At 41.8% G+C, this 22,500-nt stretch overlaps 3 protein-coding genes across 4 annotated transcripts in view; 2 read left to right on the top strand and 1 right to left on the bottom strand.

Moving 5' to 3' along the window:
• LOC122129464 (cathepsin B-like) overlaps positions 1-5,649 on the top strand; it is a 16,538-nt gene extending 10,889 nt beyond the window's left edge. Inside the window, exons 9-10 of the mRNA XM_042704379.1 lie at positions 3,799-3,927; positions 5,205-5,649. Of these exons, the coding sequence (XP_042560313.1) occupies positions 3,799-3,927; positions 5,205-5,281 (206 nt within the window). The 3' untranslated portion in view covers positions 5,282-5,649. The remainder of the gene's footprint in view (positions 1-3,798; positions 3,928-5,204) is intronic.
• Positions 5,650-5,839: 190 nt separating this feature from the next.
• LOC122129462 (interferon-induced protein 44-like) lies at positions 5,840-16,327 on the bottom strand. The gene is made up of 7 exons (XM_042704376.1): positions 15,789-16,327; positions 15,636-15,687; positions 15,351-15,546; positions 12,652-12,804; positions 11,563-11,734; positions 11,195-11,289; positions 5,840-6,528 (listed from the first exon to the last, which is right to left on the bottom strand). The coding sequence occupies exons 1-7, from the start codon at positions 16,285-16,287 to the stop codon at positions 6,346-6,348; spliced, it is 1,350 nt and encodes a 449-aa protein (XP_042560310.1). The 5' UTR covers positions 16,288-16,327; the 3' UTR covers positions 5,840-6,345.
• A 4,716-nt stretch (positions 16,328-21,043) lies between these two features.
• The window catches only part of LOC122129463 (phospholipase ABHD3-like), a 10,907-nt gene continuing 9,450 nt past the window's right edge, over positions 21,044-22,500 (top strand). The window contains exons 1-2 of one of the 2 annotated variants that reach the window (XM_042704377.1): positions 21,044-21,290; positions 22,180-22,311. In XM_042704377.1, the coding sequence (XP_042560311.1) occupies positions 22,192-22,311 (120 nt within the window). In that variant the 5' untranslated portion in view covers positions 21,044-21,290; positions 22,180-22,191. The remainder of the gene's footprint in view (positions 21,291-22,179; positions 22,312-22,500) is intronic. The other variant, XM_042704378.1, reaches the window with a different exon arrangement.

The raw sequence follows: 22,500 nt of genomic DNA, 5'->3' as shown, positions 1-22,500 counted from the left end.
TCTCCCTTGGGAGAAACTACACTCTTGAGCCTGCTCTGTTTAGAGAGTAGCAGACATCTGATTCAGCACAGTCTGAGCTGTGGTTGGATCATTTGTGAAATCTAGTTTCTGCCACGCTCAGATATTGTTCCCAAAGAGGATATAGGCCTAAGTGTTGTGGAAAGGGATCTAACAGCATTTTAATATTTGAATTTCGAAAATTGTTCTAGAGTTAATTTGTAAATTATTTACATTAAATTGTGCAGATTCAGTCTTTTTTGAGATGGAAAACAAAGATTCAAGACGTATGGTCCCTTTGAGTGTTCAGATTGCAATGGCCAGTGTGTGGAAATGATATAAAACATGAGAAAGTTAAAATTGAGATGATAAAAGATGGTTTTCAGCTAATTTGGGGAGGTCAGGAAAGCCAGTGAATGGGTTTTAGACATTAAGTCTGAAAAGAAAAGACAGCGATATTCGCGCTATCTCAATGAGCAGATGGACACAGCGTTCACAGGGTTTCTTGGTGGAATCAGACGGCCAGCCAGCGACCCTTCCTAGACTGTGTGAAAGTATGAAACAGAAATGCTGACAAACTTCAGGACATTTTTAAAAGTTTACTGGGAAAAATCCTACCTACTGATGTAAAAAATCCTAGAGGTAAAAGCAGATTAATGCCAAGCTAAAACTGAACTAATGGTCAGTGTGGGTAAAGCCATTTCACAGGTTGAGGAAATATCTCTCCAAATTGTTGCTGTAATGAATATTGATGTACCTCCAGTCGTTCCCTCACCATTTGTCGCTCCTGTCCATATCTATACAGACAGTCATTACACATACCATTCAACTCACATCTCAGGTCCCGTATGGAACAGCCCCACTTCACCATGGCGGCTGAAGCCCCCAATGGCCCATCAGGCAGAGATTATCACACTCTCTGACACACTGCCACAACTTTGTAAGGGCTCTGTCCGTAAAGTTACAGGACAGAGTGAACAAACTAAAGAATCACTGACTAAACGTAAAGAACAAACACAACACATAGCTGCAGTACAGGACGTACCCTCTCACAATAGTTATCAGCAAAGAAGACAGGATGCACCCACACATTCAAATTGTCACAGATGTGGGAAATCAGGCCATTGGTCTAGACATTGTAGAAATAGACAGAGAAACACAGATAAACCTGTGTCCTCTCAGCAGCGGGGCATGGACTCTGACACAACCTCTGAGATTTTAAATCTTCTCAGAAGTTTGGCTAAATCTAACATCACTGATCAATAGGACCAGTTTGACTCATTGGATGCATCATATTCAGACATTCTTCCCCAATAACTGCATTCTCTGTCAAAGGTAATCAGGTGCAATATTACAAAAGGTTTATCCTACTACTAAATACATATCCTAAATAAAATGATAACTGCAGAATGTTCTTTCTCAAACAGGTCTTAGACTGGATGAATGTCTGACTTCATCAAATGATCCAGGAACGCTGAATTAATTATGAAGAACAAAAATCAAGGGCCACTGGAATCGGGATACAAAAAGGGGCTTTATGACATAATTCTGTAACTTAAACAGCTTGTTTCCTTTTCTCTAGGCATGAACATCTGTCACCGGAGCAAGCAAATGAATGTGTGTGTGTGTGTGTCTTTGTGCCGGCCGGCTGTATGAATGATTTTACATGACTTTTCACTGACTTGTTTTCAGGGTAAACTGTTAATTACTTTCCATTTATTTCACAGGATGTTATGTGTTGATTATGCAAACAGAAACATTTGGGCTCCCTGTCCTTAGGGAATGGATGACACCGGATGATTCCGGTGGGCTCATCTATCGCAGATTAAACCTTTTGCATAAGATTCATTCTTTTGTTAAGATCTCTTTCAGAAGCGAATCAGCTGACGGTCACCTGGACCCTACCACCGTCCCTCACAGTTGGACCGATAAAGCTCGCCACAGAATCAAAAGGGGGTGGAGTGGCCATTGGAAACCCAGACAGCGTTAATTCAATCAACATCAACTCCATCAACACCTTTCAACTCATAGAACAGCATCTCGCCAAGGTGTCGAAAGGGGGACAACAGAGGGAACAGCAGGACCTTTTGAACAAACATCGCGAACAGCCAACAACTTCAACCTTCACAGACGAGCAACACATCTGAAAGGAACGGCAACCTCCTGATATGCTAAAGAGACGCATAGGCTAAATTACCCCATATGGAGCAAAAGACCACAGGAGGGAAACAACGGACAATTCAAGCGTCACAGACACACACACATTAACACACACACACACAAACACACACACACGGATACTTGCTCACAGACACACACTTAACTGTATCAAACCGTCAACCCACATTTCAATAAAGTAATGACATGCCATGTACACCTCAGTAACCAGAAAGGAAATGCTTTAAGATGTTGTAACACTGTAATGTATCTCCCATAATCCGTTATCTTCTGTACAATTGTGTAATCCGAGCAATTTCATTTTTGTTTGAGTTCATCTTCATGTATAGTTCATTTTGTTCTGTGTTCCCACTGTTTGTAACTTCATGTTTCCGAATGGCTACCCTGTACTGTACATGTAATTATTTCTCTGCTTACATTTGTCGGCTCTCGCGGCTGGAGAGGGCGGTCATTTTGATTTGACGTCGGTAAGGAATTTCCCCTTAAAAACATCAGGGGGGCCCACCAAAAATTGGCAAACAGGTGTGAGGCACCCTGATGAGAAAAAGGTTTCGCCTTACCTCGCGAGAGAATGCGCACCTTTTGGGAGAAAGAGAGAGAGAGAAGAAAAACTGACTGTGTTCACCCAAAACTTAAGCAAGCGTTTACTCTGATCTTAAAAACAAAGATTTATGTCCAAGACCTTAAGTCTTGAAAAGGGGGAATGAAGGGACCGACATTTGATAGTTAGTTTAATAAATATATTCCATAGTCAATAATTCAATATATCTGACCTAGTGGTCATTTTAGTGTTCTTTGGATTTCATGAGTTGTAAAAACTTCTCATGTGTATTCTGTTCCTGGCCTACATGAGGTGTGAGAAGCCCTCACAGCTTCCCCCCCTGACTAGAGACATATAATAATTAGCATTTAGGGATCCACCCCCCCTGGCATGCACACAGCTTATATTCTGTGCTTTCCCAAAAGACACTCAGTGAAGGAGATTTAGGTGGAACACACAGTGAAATCTAACTCTCTTTCCTCCTCTGGTGCGCGCCACTGAAAGAATAAACCTGGATTTGGTTTTTCATCACAATCTGACTGAGTCTCCGATACATTTGGGATATAGAAATAATTCCTATCAGTGTGTACCTGCACGTCTCTCTGAGTGTGTGTGTGTGTGTGTGTGTGTGTGTGTGTCTGATTGGCAGGTGTGTACCAACATGTCTCTCTGAGTGTGTGTGTGTGTGTGTGTGTGTCTGATTGGCAGGTGTGTACCTGCACGTCTCTCTGAGTGTGTGTGTGTGTGTGTCTGATTGGCAGGTGTGTACCAGCACGTCTCTCTGAGTGTGTGTGTGTGTGTGTGTGTGTGTGTGTGTGTTGGCAGGTGTGTACCTGTACGTCTCTCTGAGTGTGTGTGTGTGTGTGTGTGTGTGTGTGTGTGTGTGTGTGTGTGTGTGTGTGTGAGTGCTAACTCTCTGAGTGTGTGTGTGTGTGTGTGTGTGTGTGTGTGTGTGTGTGTGTGTGTGTGTGTGAGTGCTAACTCTCTGAGTGTGTGTGTGTGTGTGTGTGTGTGTGTGTGTGTGTGTGTGAGTGCTAACTCTCTGAGTGTGTGTGTGTGTGTGTGTGTGTGTGTGTTGGCAGGTGTGTACCAGCACGTCACGGGAGACATGCTGGGGGGCCACGCCATCAGGATCCTGGGCTGGGGGGAGGAGAACAGCACCCCCTACTGGCTGGCGGCCAACTCCTGGAACTTGGACTGGGGAGACAAGGGTGAGTGCCTTTGGACTGGGGAGACAAGGGTGAGTGCCTTTGGACTGGGGAGACAAGGGACTGGGGAGTGCCTTTGGACTGGGGAGACAAGGGGCTGGGGAGACAAGGGTTAGTGCCTTTGGACTGGGGAGACAAGGGTTAGTGCCTTTGGACTGGGGAGACAAGGGTGAGTGCCTTTGGACTGGGGAGACAAGGGTGAGTGCCTTTGGACTGGGGAGACAAGGGTGAGTGCCTTTGGACTGGGGAGACAAGAGACTGGGGAGACAAGAGACTGGGGAGACAAGGGTTAGTGCCTTTGGACTGGGGAGACAAGGGACTGGGGAGACAAGGGTGAGTGCCTTTGGACTGGGGAGACAAGAGACTGGGGAGACAAGAGACTGGGGAGACAAGGGTGAGTGCCTTTGGACTGGGGAGACAAGGGTGAGTGCCTTTGGACTGGGGAGACAAGGGTGAGTGCCTTTGGACTGGGGAGACAAGGGACTGGGGAGACAAGGGTGAGTGCCTGGGGAGACAAGGGTTAGTGCCTTTGGACTGGGGAGACAAGGGACTGGGGAGACAAGGGTGAGTGCCTTTGGACTGGGGAGACAAGGGTTAGTGCCTTTGGACTGGGGAGACAAGGGACTGGGGAGACAAGGGTGAGTGCCTGGGGAGACAAGGGTGAGTGCCTTTGCTTTATGCAGTCGTGCGCATTACAGCAAGGCAAGGCTAGGAATATTTAACACATTTCATAATGTAAAGGGATATTTATTAGTATAGCACCTTTCATAATGTAAAGGGTGTTTATTAGTATATATAGTACAGGTGTGTGTGTGTGAACGCATTCAACAGGTGTGTGTGTGTGTGTGTGAACGCACTCAACAGGTGTGTGTGTGTGTGTATGTGTGAACGCACTCAACAGGTGTGTGTGTGTGTGTGTGTGTGAACGCACTCAACAGGTGTGTGTGTGTGTGTGTGAACACACTCAACAGGTGTGTGTGTGTGTGTGTGAACGCGCTCTACAGGTGTGTGTGTGTGTGAACGCACTCAACAGGTGTGTGTGTGTGTGTGTGTGAACGCACTCAACAGGTGTGTGTGTGTGTGTGAACACACTCAACAGGTGTGTGTGTGTGTGTGTGTGTGAACGCACTCAACAGGTGTGTGTTCACGGGTCCAAGGCGAGGCTCATGGTGCCTCTCACTCGGCCACAGCTCTGCTCTCCCTGTCAAACACACACACACACACACACACACACACACACACACACACACTCTCCCTGATAAATCCACATTCTCTCCCAGGCTACTTCAAGATCCTGAGGGGGAAGGACCACTGTGGCATCGAGTCTGAGATGGTGGCGGGCATCCCCCGCATGTAGAGGCCACGCCCCCGCGTGTAGAGACCACGCCCCCCTGTGTAGAGGCCCCACCCCCTCTCTTCAGGTCTCTTCCTCCACAGCGGATGTTACACACACACACACACACACACACACACCTTCAGCAGAGATGGGCCTCGCTCACAGCCAAGGAGAGCCTGGATTGGAGCTGCCATACCTGATGGAATTGCCTGATTTAGAGTGTTTAAACTTTTCATAATCTGTTTATAAAATCGTTTCCAAATCATTTCTGTAAAGGAGCTGATATATATGCTGATATATGCCTGCCCCTGATGCATGCTGGTCTCTGTGGGGAGGTCATGTGACTCTTGACCCAAACGCTCCTAATAAAATAAATGCATCATAATTTACTCCAGAATATTTTGTTTGTGACTTTCAAAGTATGAGACAAAAGTGGAAAACATGGTAAATGAATTACTTCAAGTTCAGTCCATTTCAATTCAATTCAATATCATTTGTATAGCGGCAGAACAAGGTAATTGTTAGGTTTAGAATTGAGTAATTATGTCGTTACTCATTAAGAAGACAATAAGCACTTTGGCGAGTGCAACAGGTGAAAGTTTTATTATAAAGACAGACAATGATGGAATAAAGAATTTGTTATTTTTATAAGACAAAAATCATTGAGTAACAGACTTTATTAGTTATTTTTCTAAGACAAAGCTCATTGAGTAACATACTTTATTTGTATAGTACTTTTATAAGACAAAGATCATTGAGTAACAGACTTTATTTGTATAGTACTTTTCAGACATTCAGGAAAACAAAACGAAAACAGCCAAACAGTCAAACCAAGGCTAGACCACTCAATCCATGAGCTAAGAAAAAACAATACACATCTGCTCAGGAAAAAAACACACCAGTGTAAAGAATTAAAAGATAAAATGCTCAGGAAAAGAACACATCCGTGTAAAGCATTAAAAGATAAAATGAATTGATAGAAACCAAAAGAATACAATAAAAAAAAGAGAAGAGAAAAGTGTTCATTATGAGCTGGTTTGAAAAGATACATCTTCATCATCTTCATCTTCTTCATGACACACTGGTCACTCCACCGTAGAGCTGACACACTGGTCATCCAACGTGTCATCGATGGCCTGCAGGACGCTGTGGACGGCGCTGAGTATCAGGATGTCATTGTTGCAGTCGGTGTCCAGCTCCACAGCGTAGTTCTTCACCGGGAGCACGTGACACATGGGCATGCTCACAAACTCAGCTGCCTTCTGCATCTACAAAACAAGAGTGAAGAACTAAGATGCATTAATGCCACAACTCACATCTCCCACTAACTCTAAACACATATCTCCTACTAACTCTAAACTCATATCTCCTACTAACTCTGTGTACTCTAATGCCACAACTCATATCTCCTATTAGCTCTAATGCCACAACTCACATCTCCTTCTAACTCTAAACTCATATCTCCTTCTAACTCTAAACTCATATCTCCTACTAACTCTAAACTCATATCTCCTACTAACTCTAAACTCATATCTCCTACTAACTCTAAACTCATATCTCCTTCTAACTCTAAACTCATATCTCCTACTAACTCTAAACTCATATCTCCTACTAACTCTAAACTCATATCTCCTACTAACTCTAAACTCATATCTCCTACTAACTCTAAACTCATATCTCCTACTAACTCTAATGCCACAACTCACATCTCCTTCTAACTCTAAACTCATATCTCCTTCTAACTCTAAACTCATATCTCCTACTAACTCTAAACTCATATCTCCTACTAACTCTAAACTCATATCTCCTACTAACTCTAAACTCATATATCCTACTAACTCTAAACTCATATCTCCTTCTAACTCTAATGCCATAACTCATATCTCCTACTAACTCTAAACTCATATCTCCTACTAACTCTAAACTCATATCTCCTTCTAACTCTAAACTCATATCTCCTTCTAACTCTAAACTCATATCTCCTACTAACTCTAAACTCATATCTCCTACTAACTCTAAACTCATATCTCCTACTAACTCTAAACTCATATCTCCTACTAACTCTAAACTCATATCTCCTACTAACTCTAAACTCATATCTCCTACTAACTCTAAACTCATATCTCCTTCTAACTCTTTAACTAAACTCATATCTCCTACTAACTCTAAACTCATATCTCCTACTAACTCTAAACTCATATCTCCTACTAACTCTAAACTCATATCTCCTACTAACTCTAAACTCATACCTCCCACTAACTCTAAACTCATACCTCCCACTAACTCTAAACTCATATCTCCTTCTAACTCTAAACTCATATCTCCTACTAACTCTAAGGCCACAACTCATATCTCCCACTAGCTCTAAACTCATATCTCCCACTAGCTCTAAACTCATATCTCCTTCTAACTCTAAACTCATATCTCCTACTAACTCTAAGGCCACAACTCATATCTCCCACTAACTCTAAACTCATATCTCCTTCTAACTCTAAACTCATATCTCCCACTAACTCTAAACTCATATCTCCTTCTAACTCTAAACTCATATCTCCTACTAACTCTAAACTCATATCTCCCACTAACTCTAAACTCATATCTCCTTCTAACTCTAAACTCATATCTCCTACTAACTCTAAACTCATATCTCCTTCTAACTCTAAACTCATATCTCCTACTAACTCTAAACTCATATCTCCTACTAACTCTAAACTCATATCTCCTACTAACTCTAAACTCATATCTCATTCTAACTCTAAACTCATATCTCCTTCTAACTCTAAACTCATATCTCCTTCTAACTCTAAACTCATATCTCCTTCTAACTCTAAACTCATATCTCCTTCTAACTCTAAACTCATATCTCCTTCTAACTCTAAACTCATATCTCCTTCTAACTCTAAACTCATATCTCCTTCTAACTCTAAACTCATATCTCCTTCTAACTCTAAACTCATATCTCCTACTAACTCTAAACTCATATCTCCTACTAACTCTAAACTCATATCTCCTACTAACTCTAAACTCATATCTCCTACTAACTCTAAACTCATATCTCCTACTAACTCTAAACTCATATCTCCTACTAACTCTAAACTCATATCTCCTACTAACTCTAAACTCATATCTCCTTCTAACTCTAAACTCATATCTCCTTCTAACTCTAAACTCATATCTCCTACTAACTCTAAACTCATATCTCCTACTAACTCTAAACTCATATCTCCTACTAACTCTAAACTCATATCTCCTACTAACTCTAAACTCATATCTCCTACTAACTCTAAACTCATACCTCCCACTAACTCTAAACTCATACCTCCCACTAACTCTAAACTCATATCTCCTTCTAACTCTAAACTCATATCTCCTACTAACTCTAAGGCCACAACTCATATCTCCCACTAGCTCTAAACTCATATCTCCCACTAGCTCTAAACTCATATCTCCTTCTAACTCTAAACTCATATCTCCTACTAACTCTAAGGCCACAACTCATATCTCCCACTAACTCTAAACTCATATCTCCTTCTAACTCTAAACTCATATCTCCCACTAACTCTAAACTCATATCTCCTTCTAACTCTAAACTCATATCTCCTACTAACTCTAAACTCATATCTCCCACTAACTCTAAACTCATATCTCCTTCTAACTCTAAACTCATATCTCCTACTAACTCTAAACTCATATCTCCTTCTAACTCTAAACTCATATCTCCTACTAACTCTAAACTCATATCTCCTACTAACTCTAAACTCATATCTCCTACTAACTCTAAACTCATATCTCCTTCTAACTCTAAACTCATATCTCCTTCTAACTCTAAACTCATATCTCCTTCTAACTCTAAACTCATATCTCCTTCTAACTCTAAACTCATATCTCCTTCTAACTCTAAACTCATATCTCCTTCTAACTCTAAACTCATATCTCCTTCTAACTCTAAACTCATATCTCCTTCTAACTCTAAACTCATATCTCCTTCTAACTCTAAACTCATATCTCCTACTAACTCTAAACTCATATCTCCTTCTAACTCTAATGCCATAACTCATATCTCCTACTAACTCTAAACTCATATCTCCTTCTAACTCTAAACTCATACCTCCCACTAACTCTAAACTCATATCTCCTTCTAACTCTAAACTCATATCTCCTACTAACTCTAAGGCCACAACTCATATCTCCCACTAGCTCTAAACTCATATCTCCTTCTAACTCTAAACTCATATCTCCTACTAACTCTAAGGCCACAACTCATATCTCCCACTAACTCTAAACTCATATCTCCTTCTAACTCTAAACTCATATCTCCCACTAACTCTAAACTCATATCTCCTTCTAACTCTAAACTCATATCTCCTACTAACTCTAAACTCATATCTCCCACTAACTCTAAACTCATATCTCCTTCTAACTCTAAACTCATATCTCCTACTAACTCTAAACTCATATCTCCTTCTAACTCTAAACTCATATCTCCTACTAACTCTAAACTCATATCTCCTACTAACTCTAAACTCATATCTCCTACTAACTCTAAACTCATATCTCCTTCTAACTCTAAACTCATATCTCCTTCTAACTCTAAACTCATATCTCCTTCTAACTCTAAACTCATATCTCCTTCTAACTCTAAACTCATATCTCCTTCTAACTCTAAACTCATATCTCCTTCTAACTCTAAACTCATATCTCCTTCTAACTCTAAACTCATATCTCCTTCTAACTCTAAACTCATATCTTCTTCTAACTCTAAACTCATATCTCCTACTAACTCTAAACTCATATCTCCTTCTAACTCTAATGCCATAACTCATATCTCCTACTAACTCTAAACTCATATCTCCTTCTAACTCTAAACTCATATCTCCTTCTAACTCTAAACTCATATCTCCTTCTAACTCTAAACTCATATCTCCTAATAACTCTAAACTCATATCTCCTACTAACTCTAAACTCATATCTCCTTCTAACTCTAATGCCATAACTCATATCTCCTACTAACTCTAAACTCATATCTCCTTCTAACTCTAAACTCATATCTCCTTCTAACTCTAAACTCATATCTCCTTCTAACTCTAAACTCATATCTCCTAATAACTCTAAACTCATATCTCCTACTAACTCTAAACTCATATCTCCTTCTAACTCTAATGCCATAACTCATATCTCCTACTAACTCTAAACTCATATCTCCTTCTAACTCTAAACTCATATCTCCTTCTAACTCTAAACTCATATCTCCTTCTAACTCTAAACTCATATCTCCTACTAACTCTAAACTCATATCTCCTACTAACTCTAAACTCATATCTCCTACTAACTCTAACTCTAAACTCATATCTCCTTCTAACTCTAAACTCATATCTCCTTCTAACTCTAAACTCATATCTCCTTCTAACTCTAAACTCATATCTCCTTCTAACTCTAAACTCATATCTCCTTCTAACTCTAAACTCATATCTCCCACTAACTCTAACTCTAAACTCATATCTCCTTCTAACTCTAAACTCATATCTCCTTCTAACTCTAAACTCATATCTCCTACTAACTCTAAACTCATATCTCCCACTAACTCTAACTCTAAACTCATATCTCCTACTAACTCTAAACTCATATCTCCTACTAACTCTAAACTCATATCTCCTACTAGCTCAGTGCACTGTTTTGTAAATTACGAGAAGGAGGGAAAACATATTTTCCTCTCATTTAAAACACAGGTTGACCCTTGACCCCAGTCATGTCTGTGAGTGTTTAAAACACAGGTTGACCCCAGTCTCTCCTATGACCTTGTTTAAAACACAGGTTGACCCTTGACCCCAGTCATGCCTGTGACCTTGTTTAAAACACAGGTTGACCCCAGTCTCTCCTGTGACCTTGTTTTAAACACAGGTTGACCCTTGACCCCAGTCTCTCCTGTAATGTTACCTTGTCCTTCACGGCGCGACTGGTGTAAACATACTTCACATCCTCTGCATGGCACAGCTGGTCAACATGAGTCAGCAGGACTATCTGTGGAACATCTGGGAAACAAACAAACACAAACAAGGAACATCTACAGCGTCAGCAGCACTCTCTGCGGAACATCTGGGAAACAAACACAAACAAGGAGCATCTACAGTGTTAGCAGCACTATCTGGGGAACATCTGAGAAACAAACACAAACAAGGAGCATTTAGAGCACAACCACCTAGGCAGCCCCCCCCACCCCCCCACCCCACACACACACACACACCTTCACATTTGTCAATTATGGCGTTCATATAGAATATCTAAATAAATATTTACAAACCCACCCAGGTCAGAAATCTTGGCTTGAAGCATCCTTATTGTCTTCTGCAGATCACCATCGTAAGTAGTGATCTTGCGGGCGTCCAGGACAAAGAGGACGCAGTGGATTCTATCCTTGATGCCTGGGTCAGCCCTGTAGCCAGAGGTCTGGCTGTTGCAAGGTGTGTCTGACTGGAACTGGTTAGAGGGGACAGATACAGATACTACAGTTAGCATGGGTCTAAACCCTGACAGATACACACACTAAAGTTAGCATGGGTCTAAACCCTGACAGATGCAGACACTAAAGTTAGCATGGGTCTAAACCCTGACAGACACTAAAGTTAGCATGGGTCTAAACCCTGACTGATATAAATACTAAAGTTGGCATGGGTCTAAACCCTGACAGATGCAGACACTAAAGTTAGCATGGGTCTAAACCCTGACTGATATAAACATTAGAGTTAGCATGGGTCTAAACCCTGACAGTTATAGACACTAAAGTTAGCATGGGTCTAAACCCTGACTGATATAAACATTAGAGTTAGCATGGGTCTAAACCCTGACAGTTATAGACACTAAAGTTAGCATGGGTCTAAACCCTGACTGATGCAGACACTAAAGTTAGCATGGGTCTAAACCCTGACTGATATAAACATTAGAGTTAGCATGGGTCTAAACCCTGACAGTTATAGACACTAAAGTTAGCATGGGTCTAAACCCTGACTGATATAAACACTAAAGTTAGCATGGGTCTAAACCCTGACAGATACTAGAGTTAGCATGGGTCTAAACCCTGACTGATATAAACACTAAAGTTAGCATGGGTCTAAACCCTGACTGATATAAACACTAAAGTTAGCATGGGTCTAAACCCTGACAGATATAAACATTAGAGTTAGCATGTAGCATATTCAGTGTATTTTCCACACATCATGTATTCCTCTGCCCCTCCTCCTTCCATGGAGTGTGTTTGTGTGGTGTGTGGTGTGTGTGTGTGTGTGTGTGTGTGTGTGTGTGTGTGTGTGTGGTGTGTGTGTGTGTGTGTGAGTGTGTGGGGTGTGTGTGTGTGGTGTGTGTGTGTGTATTTCTCTGCCCATCCTCCATCCACGTACGCTGTAGCCCTCAGGCACGTGTCCCTTAACGACGGCCAAAGCATCAGATACGCTCAGACCAGCTGACTCCCCCTCTCCTAACGCCATCACCTCACAAAGGGTCAGTGATGTGGGAGAGCCCCCTCGTCCGGCCCGGATGATGCTGGACTTCAGCTGCAAAAGATACTCAGAATGCTCAACAATGTAGTTTTGGTTTTTATACATCTTTTAGTCCTTTCTAACTTTAGCAACTTCGCCTTATCATCTGGAAACTAAACATATATATGGTATATAAGGGTTGCTCTTAAACCTAGGCTTAGCACCAACTGCATGTAAGATTGTGTTCATTTCTAAAACTGTGAGACATTGCCAGTGCACGCATGCACACACACACACACACATGCGCACGCATGCATGCATGCACACACACGCGCACACACACACACACACACACACACACACACATGGGCACGCATGCATGCATGCACACACACACGCGTGCGTGCATGCACACACACACACACACACACACACACACACGCCAGTGTTCCTGATGTTCTGTGTTTCTCTGGGCGGAGCTTTAGTGAATTTCATTCTAAGCGTGACATTCACACCCCGACTGGGTCATGAAAATAGAATAAAAAAACAGAATTGAATTGTACCGCAAAACTCCATTATTCAATCTGGCACTTCCTGCTCGGCTGCTCCGTCACAACAATCAGTGGCAAGATCTCTCCATGCCTAGAACTGTAGTATTAGACATAGCCCTAGCTACAGTCTATAAGCAATGATCAGTGTTGCAACATTCGATCTGGTTTCCCCCCCCCCCATTCCTTTCCACTGCAGCAAAACAGATTAGTAAACTATTAGTAGGCAACTGAGAGCATGTTACGGCGTGCAGAGAGCAGAGCCTCATGGTGTGTGTGTGTGTGTGTGTGTGTGTGTGGTGTGTGTGCTCAGGGGCGGAGATCCCATTTCTTTTGTAGGGGGGGACAATACATGGTAAAATTTCAGACAGTAATTCCTGGGGGGGGGGCTGTCTGGCCCTATCGCCCTCTCTCTCTATGCTGTCTTCGTACTGCGTTTGCTACCTCGCAGGACTAGACAGCTAGCTAACACTTGTCTTTGCAGAATAAAGATGATGAATTTCAAGTGAATCCACAAGTCTTGTTTTTCTTGAGTTTACTGAAGTTATAAGCATGCAATTATTCATACAGGATGTTTCATTTTGTAAAACTGTCTGGAGCAGACAGAAATAAAGAGATACATACATTTCACATCAAATAATGTGGCATAAAGGTAGCACGATACCACGAGAGCTAGCATAACTTGGCTGCTAAATACCGAATTCTCTTATAACATTTACAAACAGAAATTGTCTAAGCGGCATTAAATGTACCAACACAAAATATCTACTCACAGACAAATGATGTCCAAAGTTCACACGCTCGATCTTTACTGAAGCGACTTTCAACATGTAACCTAACTTCACCGGTGCAGAGGTGGAGGTACTGTTGCAAAAAGTAGATGTGTCCATTCTATTCCACCATGGCTATATCCACACGATTGAGTTTAGTCCTTATTTATTTATTCAATGCCATTTGCAGTTTTCGTGTAGTGCTTTTATTTTTGTTAAGACCTCACGATGCCTCGTAGAATCATGACTATAAATGTGAAACTTAATTGTTTATGATACAAATATTCTCGTATTATTATTATTATAATTATTTAAATCCGAGGATGTCTGTAGAATTGATGTGAACGCAATCACCAATGATTTCTCACAAATTCAGCCCTTAAGAACATGTGCATACTCCAATCTGGCTGATTTACGACTGCTGTTTAGCGTTCCTAAATTCTGTTCAAAGTTAAGAACAAATCCCAGATGAGATAACTTTCATGAATGCCAGAATTGTCCCGGGAACTTCGTAAGTGGAGTTAAGAAGAAATGAACTGTTAACTGCGTTCGAGAATGAGGTCCAATGTCTGTCAACCTCTTTACATATCGTGTAGCATAGCGGCAGTAACAGGGGAGAGAGGAGGAAAAAGAGTGAGTGAGTGTGAGTGTGCTTTGTCCAAAATCAGCCTCTTTTTAATCAGCACACCGGTTAAACTACTAGCTAATGATTGTTAACAAGCTCAAGTTTGAGCTTTTGGACAAAGCAGGAGAAATGTCCCTTTTCATGTTACAAGCTTGTGCTTGTTGAACAAGTGGTGTGATAAATGACTTACTGGCTTTTACTTGTAGAGGTTTTACTGGTGTGGTTGGTTTCCTCACAATCTGACCGTGTACTGGGCTGATTGACTAAAACACGGAGCTGCCGGTAGCCCGGCTCGTTGGAAATAGCATGTGAACCAAACCACTTTGAGGAATAGGGGGATCAGGATTTTTCAACACTTAAAAAACACATTGTTTTACGTTTATAATTAGCACCGCTTGTGTTGTCAGGCTTTTATTTAATATTACTATATTATTCAAAATGCATTATTTGTGTTTACAATGTTTGTTGGAGGGGACAACTTTATGGTAGGGGGGACACGCCCCCCCTGGGATCTCCGCCATATTTTGTGTGCTGGATGTAGTTGTGTTCCGGAATGCAATGCGAATGTGAGAGTGAGTGATGTATTGCTTCATTCCGTGTTACTGTTCGAATTGGGAACGCCCTGTGGTTAGCGACAGTCCCAATCCACTCAACTCCAATGTTGGAGTCGTGGCCTACCTTCTTAAAATGCCCTGGTGCTCCTGCGCCGCTGGCGGGCATGTGAGTCGTGCGTTTAAACATGACAGACCTCACGGAGTTGACAAAGCTGGACTTTCCCGACCCCGTTGGTCCCAGCAAAAGAACCCTTACGCTGTTCAAAGACTCAATAAATACTTTGTGGAACACAAAGCTCTCTCTGAAGTCTTCCCTGGTTCTGAAAAGAGCATTAAGCAGGAGATAAGGAGGAGAAGGGGGGTCCGGTGTGTTACATTTTAAATCGTATGATGTATTTTGGTGGGCTACCTTTCGGTCCAAGACACCTCCCTCCAAGGGGAAGGCAATACATCCCCAATGCCTAAGTAATTAACACGAGACATGTTGACTCAAATAGCTGGAAATGAAACAATTGGCTATAACATCTAGTTTTGTGCGCAATTTGTCAAGCTGTCCTCTCACCTGTAACACGAAACAGCTCCAAATCCTTGAAACCTGCGTCCCCTTTCGTGATATTGTAGCACTCATCTGGCCAGCCTGTGTTGAACACTTCATCAGAGGAGAAGTACACAAGCAAACAGCTCTCTTTGGACACAGATTCCGTTCTGAGCTTAAAGGAGTTCCCGAACTCGTAGTTGCAGGAGAATACTTGACTGATTTTAATTTTGGAGTCATCTTCTGGAGAAATTTTAGTCGCATTTGTTGTGGTCACATCGAATAGAAATACGTTCTCGTCGTGTCCTTGGTTTGTAGGAGGTTTATTCATATATGCCCCTCTGACTACACCCGATGACAGATATACGACAAAGACAAACGGTCCGACGCCATGGAATCTATTAGGAAATGTAGAATTAAGTTCAGTGGCTTTGTAAAGCAGATGGAGTCTGACAGGCTCAGGAAAGAGTTTCAACAGCTGATGTTCCCTTTCTAAATCTAGTGTGGATATTACAGAAGCCGACATTTTATCACCGACCGAGTCTTGGGAAGCAGCTCAACTAAAGAGTGGATTCTTTATGCCCCTCCTAAAAGAGGAAGTATCGAGTGGTTATGGAGAATCAAAACCGAGCCTCACGCAATCTGTGATAGAGATCATTTCGAAACACTGTTAATGACTTAAGGATATATTTACCAGGTGCCTTGTATTAATAATTACCTGGTATGAAATCATGTGCTTATGTTAGCAGGAACATGGCTTTTCTGTGTTTCTGTATGTGTGTGTGTAACTTAGATTATAAGGTGCCACTTAGTTTGCGTATGTGTAAGAGCATATTTCAGAGCTGCCAACTCTCACGGTTTCACCGTGTGACACACGCTTTTGCATGTTTTCACACGCACTCACGCCACACATCCAGTTTCTCACGCAAAAAAAAAAATCTGATTTTGGGCCGAGAAGCGTTCGTTCCTTTTCAAACTCCCCGACGGTAAATGGCGCTAAGGAGCGCATCTGTAACCATATTCGCTGCATAGACATCCTATTTACTCCAAAGAGTCCCGAAGTTAGCGACAAAAGAATAGTTACTGTCGCTACAAAGACAGAAACTCGGGAAGAGAATCCATCGCTGAAGAAAATCTTCATCTCCAATATGAGCAAAGACTAGGTATGTTAATGACATGTGGTTCAATGAAGTACTCACTCTCTTAAACTGTAAATCTTGAAATAAATTATTCGTTTGTGTTTGTGCGTGTGCACTTGATTTTGTGTGGTGAATGTAAACTCAGCTGTCATAACAAGCAGCAGGAGAGCACCTTGTTAACCTTGTGGTATACTGCATGCTCAAAACATCATAGCATTGTTTATTTAGGCTGCTCACAATAGCATTTATCTTTTTATTAACAGGCCAAAGAAAAAGACTCACTCTGAAGACTTTTCCAAACAGCACTTTGAACAGGTAAGATGTATTCCAAAGAATTTAACATAAGACATTTGTCTTTCTTTTTGGCAGGTGTGGCTTGGCTACATCTGTTGCTTTTATTCATGCATGCATATATTGGGTCATACATGATGCAAACTATGCATCTTGTATCTGAACTTTGATACAGTATACTTACAGTATTAATCAAAACAAAATATGGTATGTTTTTCCATTTTGTTCTTGGTTCATTTTCCATAGGTGACAGGAGCCAAAGAATTTGAGAGACTTGCTGCCGTCGCCAAGCTGGTCCTGGTGTTGCCCCATTCGAATGCAGATGCTGAGAGGGTGTTTTCAGTTGTGGGACTGAACAAAACTAAGACCAGAAATAGCCTGGCATTGGATGGCACCCTGTCCTCAATAATGGCCATAAAGATGGCTGACCTGGAGCCCTATTTGAGATGGGAGCCCCCCTCTGAGGTCATCAAGGCCTCCAAGAAGGCCACAGGCCAGTACAACCTTGTCCACAGATCTTAGAAAATGACTAACCAGCTTCTGATCTGCATCTGATACCTCATTTTTAGTTATTTTTGTCATGTGTTGATCCATTGTATTGCCTAAAAAGGCTACTGTTTAAGCACTTTTTTTGTTTGATGGAACATGTGTTGGGAGGCTTTGAATAATGAAAAATATTTCTCCCTAACTAATCTTGTGTCATTTTTTGCTGAACATAAATCATTAAGTGCTCTTAAGAATACAATTATTAACAATATAGGTAAGGTTTCAGTTAATAATTAGTTTAATACCATTGTAATCAAAATGTCAATCAACCTACCTTGGTCAAATCCAAAACACAGGTCTATTAATTAGGCTATATTGTGGTACATAGACAGTCATTGAGGCACAACAATAGTTTTCTGGTTGAATGTTCAGCTCAAGTCTAGAAGGCCCTACAAGTCCTGATCAGATGAACATGAATCAGAATAAGTTCAGGTATTGCACATCTTTAGCATACCACCCAAAAATCCACTAGAATGCAGGAAATAACATCTACTTAAACCAAAATGTCCTGGGGGTGGACCTTCAGCTATGTCTTTGCTTCACAGATTGTAGCCAATGTTGTCTCCAGTAGGCCGCCCCTATCAAAGACTTTGGGCCCCACAAACCACCAGAATGCTGGGCACAACATGGGTACAACGCCAAATTAATTCCAATTCCCTGATATTTGAGCCACCAATGTGTGTGGCTGCGTGCGCGGCAACATTTTGGTCACTCACCCCCCGACAAAATCTCACTTTCACTTTTTGAAAAGTTGGCGGCTCTGATATTTGGACCAGAGGTGATGAACTGACATCTTCACAAGACAGAAAGCATAGTAAGATATCCTCGGACGTCAGAGACCCACCACGTGGTTGTGCTTGCTGACAAATTGTTTTGGCGTCAGATAACGCTAACTTCGATCTATATAAACCTTGTGCGATGTGTTTAATATTGCTTCTCTCTCGCCTGCTGCAGTCTGGAAGTAGGTCCGGGCTCCCTCTTTCCCATGCTTCTCTCTGACCTGCCGGGATGTGGGTGAGCCCGACGAGCTTGTTGTTGCTGTTTAATAAATATACTTATATGCAACTAAGGAGTCCTGAGGTAACTTGAGTGAATTTTCACCTAACAATCTGTAACTAGGAGAAATTGAAAAACTAGTATAATTTAAAGTAGGCTCTAGGAAACTTTGCTACATTGCAAGTCAGCCACTAAGAGAGAGGGCCAGAGAGTTAGTTATTTTATTTTATTTATTCAAATTTTATTTAGTTTATTTAAATTGTATTTAGTTATTGTATCATTTGTTCTCTACTGTAGTCCAACTCCAGTCCAGTAAGTGGCGCTTGCGGGTAGGTTTCTCAGCCATCAAACGGAAAGAAGAAGACGAGATAAAGAGAAGAAAGTTCAGTGGAGCTAGTGATAGTAAGCAACGATAGGCGGCAAAATGGCAGCAAATAAAATTAAGTTTTAAAATTAGGTTTGCCAATTATTTCAACGTTTTGCACATGTGCTGCTAACTAGTCTAGATAAATATAATCTAGGCTATATTGCATCTACACATTTTAGTAATTCTGTTGCAGTAATTTTAGCAGACTCATCTTGCAAATAACCTCATGTAATGAGAAATCAGAATCAGAATCAGAATAGTATTTATTGGCAAGTAGGTTTACAATAAGTACTACAATACAAAAAGCAGGGCAGGAGTGCAAAAGTGGATGTGCAATGTGCAGTGTGCAATGTAGTGTGTGTTAACATAACACAGGCTTGAGGTGTGGGGGCGGGATAAGTGTCCACGTCAGGTGGGGGTCCCGGGCCTTGTTAATAAGGCCAACGGCAGCCGGGTCAATGAAATGAGAAAATGGCCTATTAGCTATACACCCTCTGCAGACCTGAGGAATCCATGCACCGCGTGTGTGTGTGTGTGTGCAGCTCATAGGTCATAATACACCCTCTGCCTTACATACAGACCTGATGAATCCATGCACCGCACGTGTGTGTGTGTGTGTGTGTGTGTCAGTGTGTGTGTGTGTGTCAGTGTGTGTGTGTCAGTCTGTGTGTCAGTGTGTGTGTGTGTGTGTGTGTGTTGCCGGTGCTCCTGATCTCACTGACCTTTGACCCGTCTGATCTCACTGACCTTTGACCCGTCTGATCTCCTGATCTCACTGACCTTTGACCCGTCTGATCTCACTGACCTTTGACCCGTCCGGTAAAAGGGCAAACAGTAGTGTACGTGTGGAAGTCCAAGTAGAGATAGAGAGAGCACTTTAACCCTAACATTAGTGTGTGTGTGTGTGTGTGAGAGCACTTTAACCTTTAACCCTAACATTAGTGTGTGTGTGTGAGAGAGCACCTAACCTTGTGTGTGTGTGAGAGCACTTTAACCTTTAACCCTAACATTAGTGTGTGTGTGTGAGAGAGCACCTAACCTTGTGTGTGTGTGTGTGTGTCTCATCTAGATTTCATTTCACCCTCATATGAAGGGGGCCCAGTTTGTTGTTTTCTCAGTGGGCGATTGGCCAAGTGTATTTTTATATCCGACCGTTCAGCTCTCAGTTTCACACAGGTGGAATGACTCATGTCACACCTTTTTCTCTTGTCGGTCAAATTTTGAATATGTCCTTTCCCAGAATTTATACTGTTTGCACTAGCAGTAATACTTATCAGAAAATTGCACTACCTGTAACTCCATCACGGGGTTGTATGTAGGTTAGTATAGGTTAACATAGTTTATTATATGTGTATTATATGTTATATGTATATATGTTAGTATTATATGTATGGGCTGCTATATGTATATTTAGTATTATATGTATAGGTTGTTATATGTTTAGCACATCGTATTGTATATTTATCTTGTATATTGAGTAAGGTTATTTAGGTTATTATATGTTTATATGTTTATTATGTGTAAATTCTGTTCATAGTACTTGTGCAGAGTGTACGTCATGGTTTGTTATGTTATAGTATGTGATGTTATGGTATGGTAGGTTTGGGCGGCGCCTTGTCATAAGAATTTCAGTGCAGGGTCTGACCCTGTGTCATTTTGTGCATCTGACAAATAAAAGACTTGTTGTAACTTGTAAAATGGCCTTTTTCTGAACACTAATAGGTTATTTGCATATAAAAAAAAGGCATTTTAAGTATTTTCAGCCACTGCGCTTAGTGTACCTTCGATAGCACAAACAGTTTGATAGATGAGAATTATTTTCTTCTTCGTGTTTTTTACATGGTATGAAAACAAATCAATAGGTTTCGACTTTTACTTTGAAGAAGTTACGAATGGCGGCCATATTGACGTTTTCCTTATTGTCGCTGGCTTCATTCCGTACCGTATTCACCCCGGTATCCAGTCGTATCTGGCTTCACCCCGGTATCCAGTCGTTGTCGTATCCACAACAAATGAACTTTGGTCTACAGTCCGCTGCCCTCTTAATGCCCCTCGAACGGAAGCCTAAATGATGAGGTTAACTTTAGAGTGATTCTGCGTCGACAGCGTACGGAGCTCCAGTCTAACTAGGACGAAGATAGAGGACTCATCAACTGGAAACGCAACTGTTGATGTTTCTTCTTAAGGCAGGTATACAGCTGTTCTTTGAGTCCCCATCTATCTAGTCCCAGTCTCGATGTGGCTGGTTAGCGTGACTGAAACGGTGAATGTCTGATATCATAATACTTGACTGTTCTCAATGTATTGTTGTGTTTGTGTCTAGATGTAACTGAAATTGTTATCTGTCTTTTTGTATAACTGTCTTAGATAGTTACTTTACCGTGAATTGGTTAGCCATAGGTAGCGATAGCTCGCTAATTAACGTTAGCTAACTTTCTGCCTTGCCGGTATAGCTCTTATTTCTCCCTGGAAGAAATGATGGTGGTAAAAGTTAACGCTAGACAAAACAATTTGCCTTAACTTACATGGCTCTGACAAGTCTCCTTCTAGTCCTTGACTGGTTCCCATTTCCTTGTGTGTTATTGTAGATAAACCAATTAAAACTAAGGATTAAAGTAAGGGTTTTATATTACCGGCTGAACAGAGCTTTCATAGCTATCTCTTTAGTGATCTTTACAGGTAACGTTAGTTACACCAGCCAGTGACGTTATTCAGCTTTTATGTTGACTTAAAGAGGTATGATTGACGGAACCAAGCGAACCAAGAATGTGAGACACATTTCAGCCAAAGCACGTTAATAAACTCTGAATTAACATTTAGCAAAGTTATCTCTCCTAGCTTGCAAAGTAGCGCAACTCGGCCTCTTCAATGAAGTTGGCTGATGTTACCCCGAATGAGGAGAGGATATTGTGTTGGCCGGTTGGCTGATGTTACCATAGACATATATAGATCTATAAATGTCTATGGTAACATAGATCTATATATGTCTATGGTAACGTAGATCTATATATGTCTATGGATGTTACCCCGTGTGAGGATAGGCCATTGTGTGACGCGCTTGTTTGTCCGTCCGTCCCAGTGTCCCCCCATCATGCTGCTCTCTCACGCGGAGCTATGGAGAGCGTGCCTGGAGCGCGTGTCCAGGCCGTGCGCGGTGGTCCTCGGCGCCGTTACCGCCGCCCTGTACTACCTCTGGCGCCGCGCGGGGCAGGTTAGTCTGCGCACGGAGGACCGGTAACTCTCCTCGCGCTAGATCTCGCGCACTCGTCCTTGAAATGGCGCCTTCCTTCCTTCCAGCCCTTCCAGCCCTGCCCTGTCTGTGCTTCCGCAGCCCTACACACACACACACACACACACACACACCCCTGCACCCCGCTGAGGCTACTGCGCTAGTACTGTC

This window comes from Clupea harengus, unplaced genomic scaffold (genome assembly GCF_900700415.2).
Source record: "Clupea harengus unplaced genomic scaffold, Ch_v2.0.2, whole genome shotgun sequence".
Taxonomy (NCBI): Eukaryota; Metazoa; Chordata; class Actinopteri; order Clupeiformes; family Clupeidae; genus Clupea; species Clupea harengus.
Note: the sequence above shows the minus strand (reverse complement) of the source record. Positions and strands in the feature narration are given on the sequence as shown.

Coding starts and splice junctions, on each gene's coding strand:
- LOC122129462 (XM_042704376.1), bottom strand. CDS start 16,287: ATGTCGGCTTCTGTAATATCCACACTAGATTTAGAAAGGGAACATCAG. Junction 15,547..15,635: donor GAGGTGTCTTGGACCGAAAG/GTAGCCCACCAA, acceptor TGCTCTTTTCAG/AACCAGGGAAGACTTCAGAG. Junction 12,805..15,350: donor CACCAGGGCATTTTAAGAAG/GTAGGCCACGAC, acceptor TATCTTTTGCAG/CTGAAGTCCAGCATCATCCG.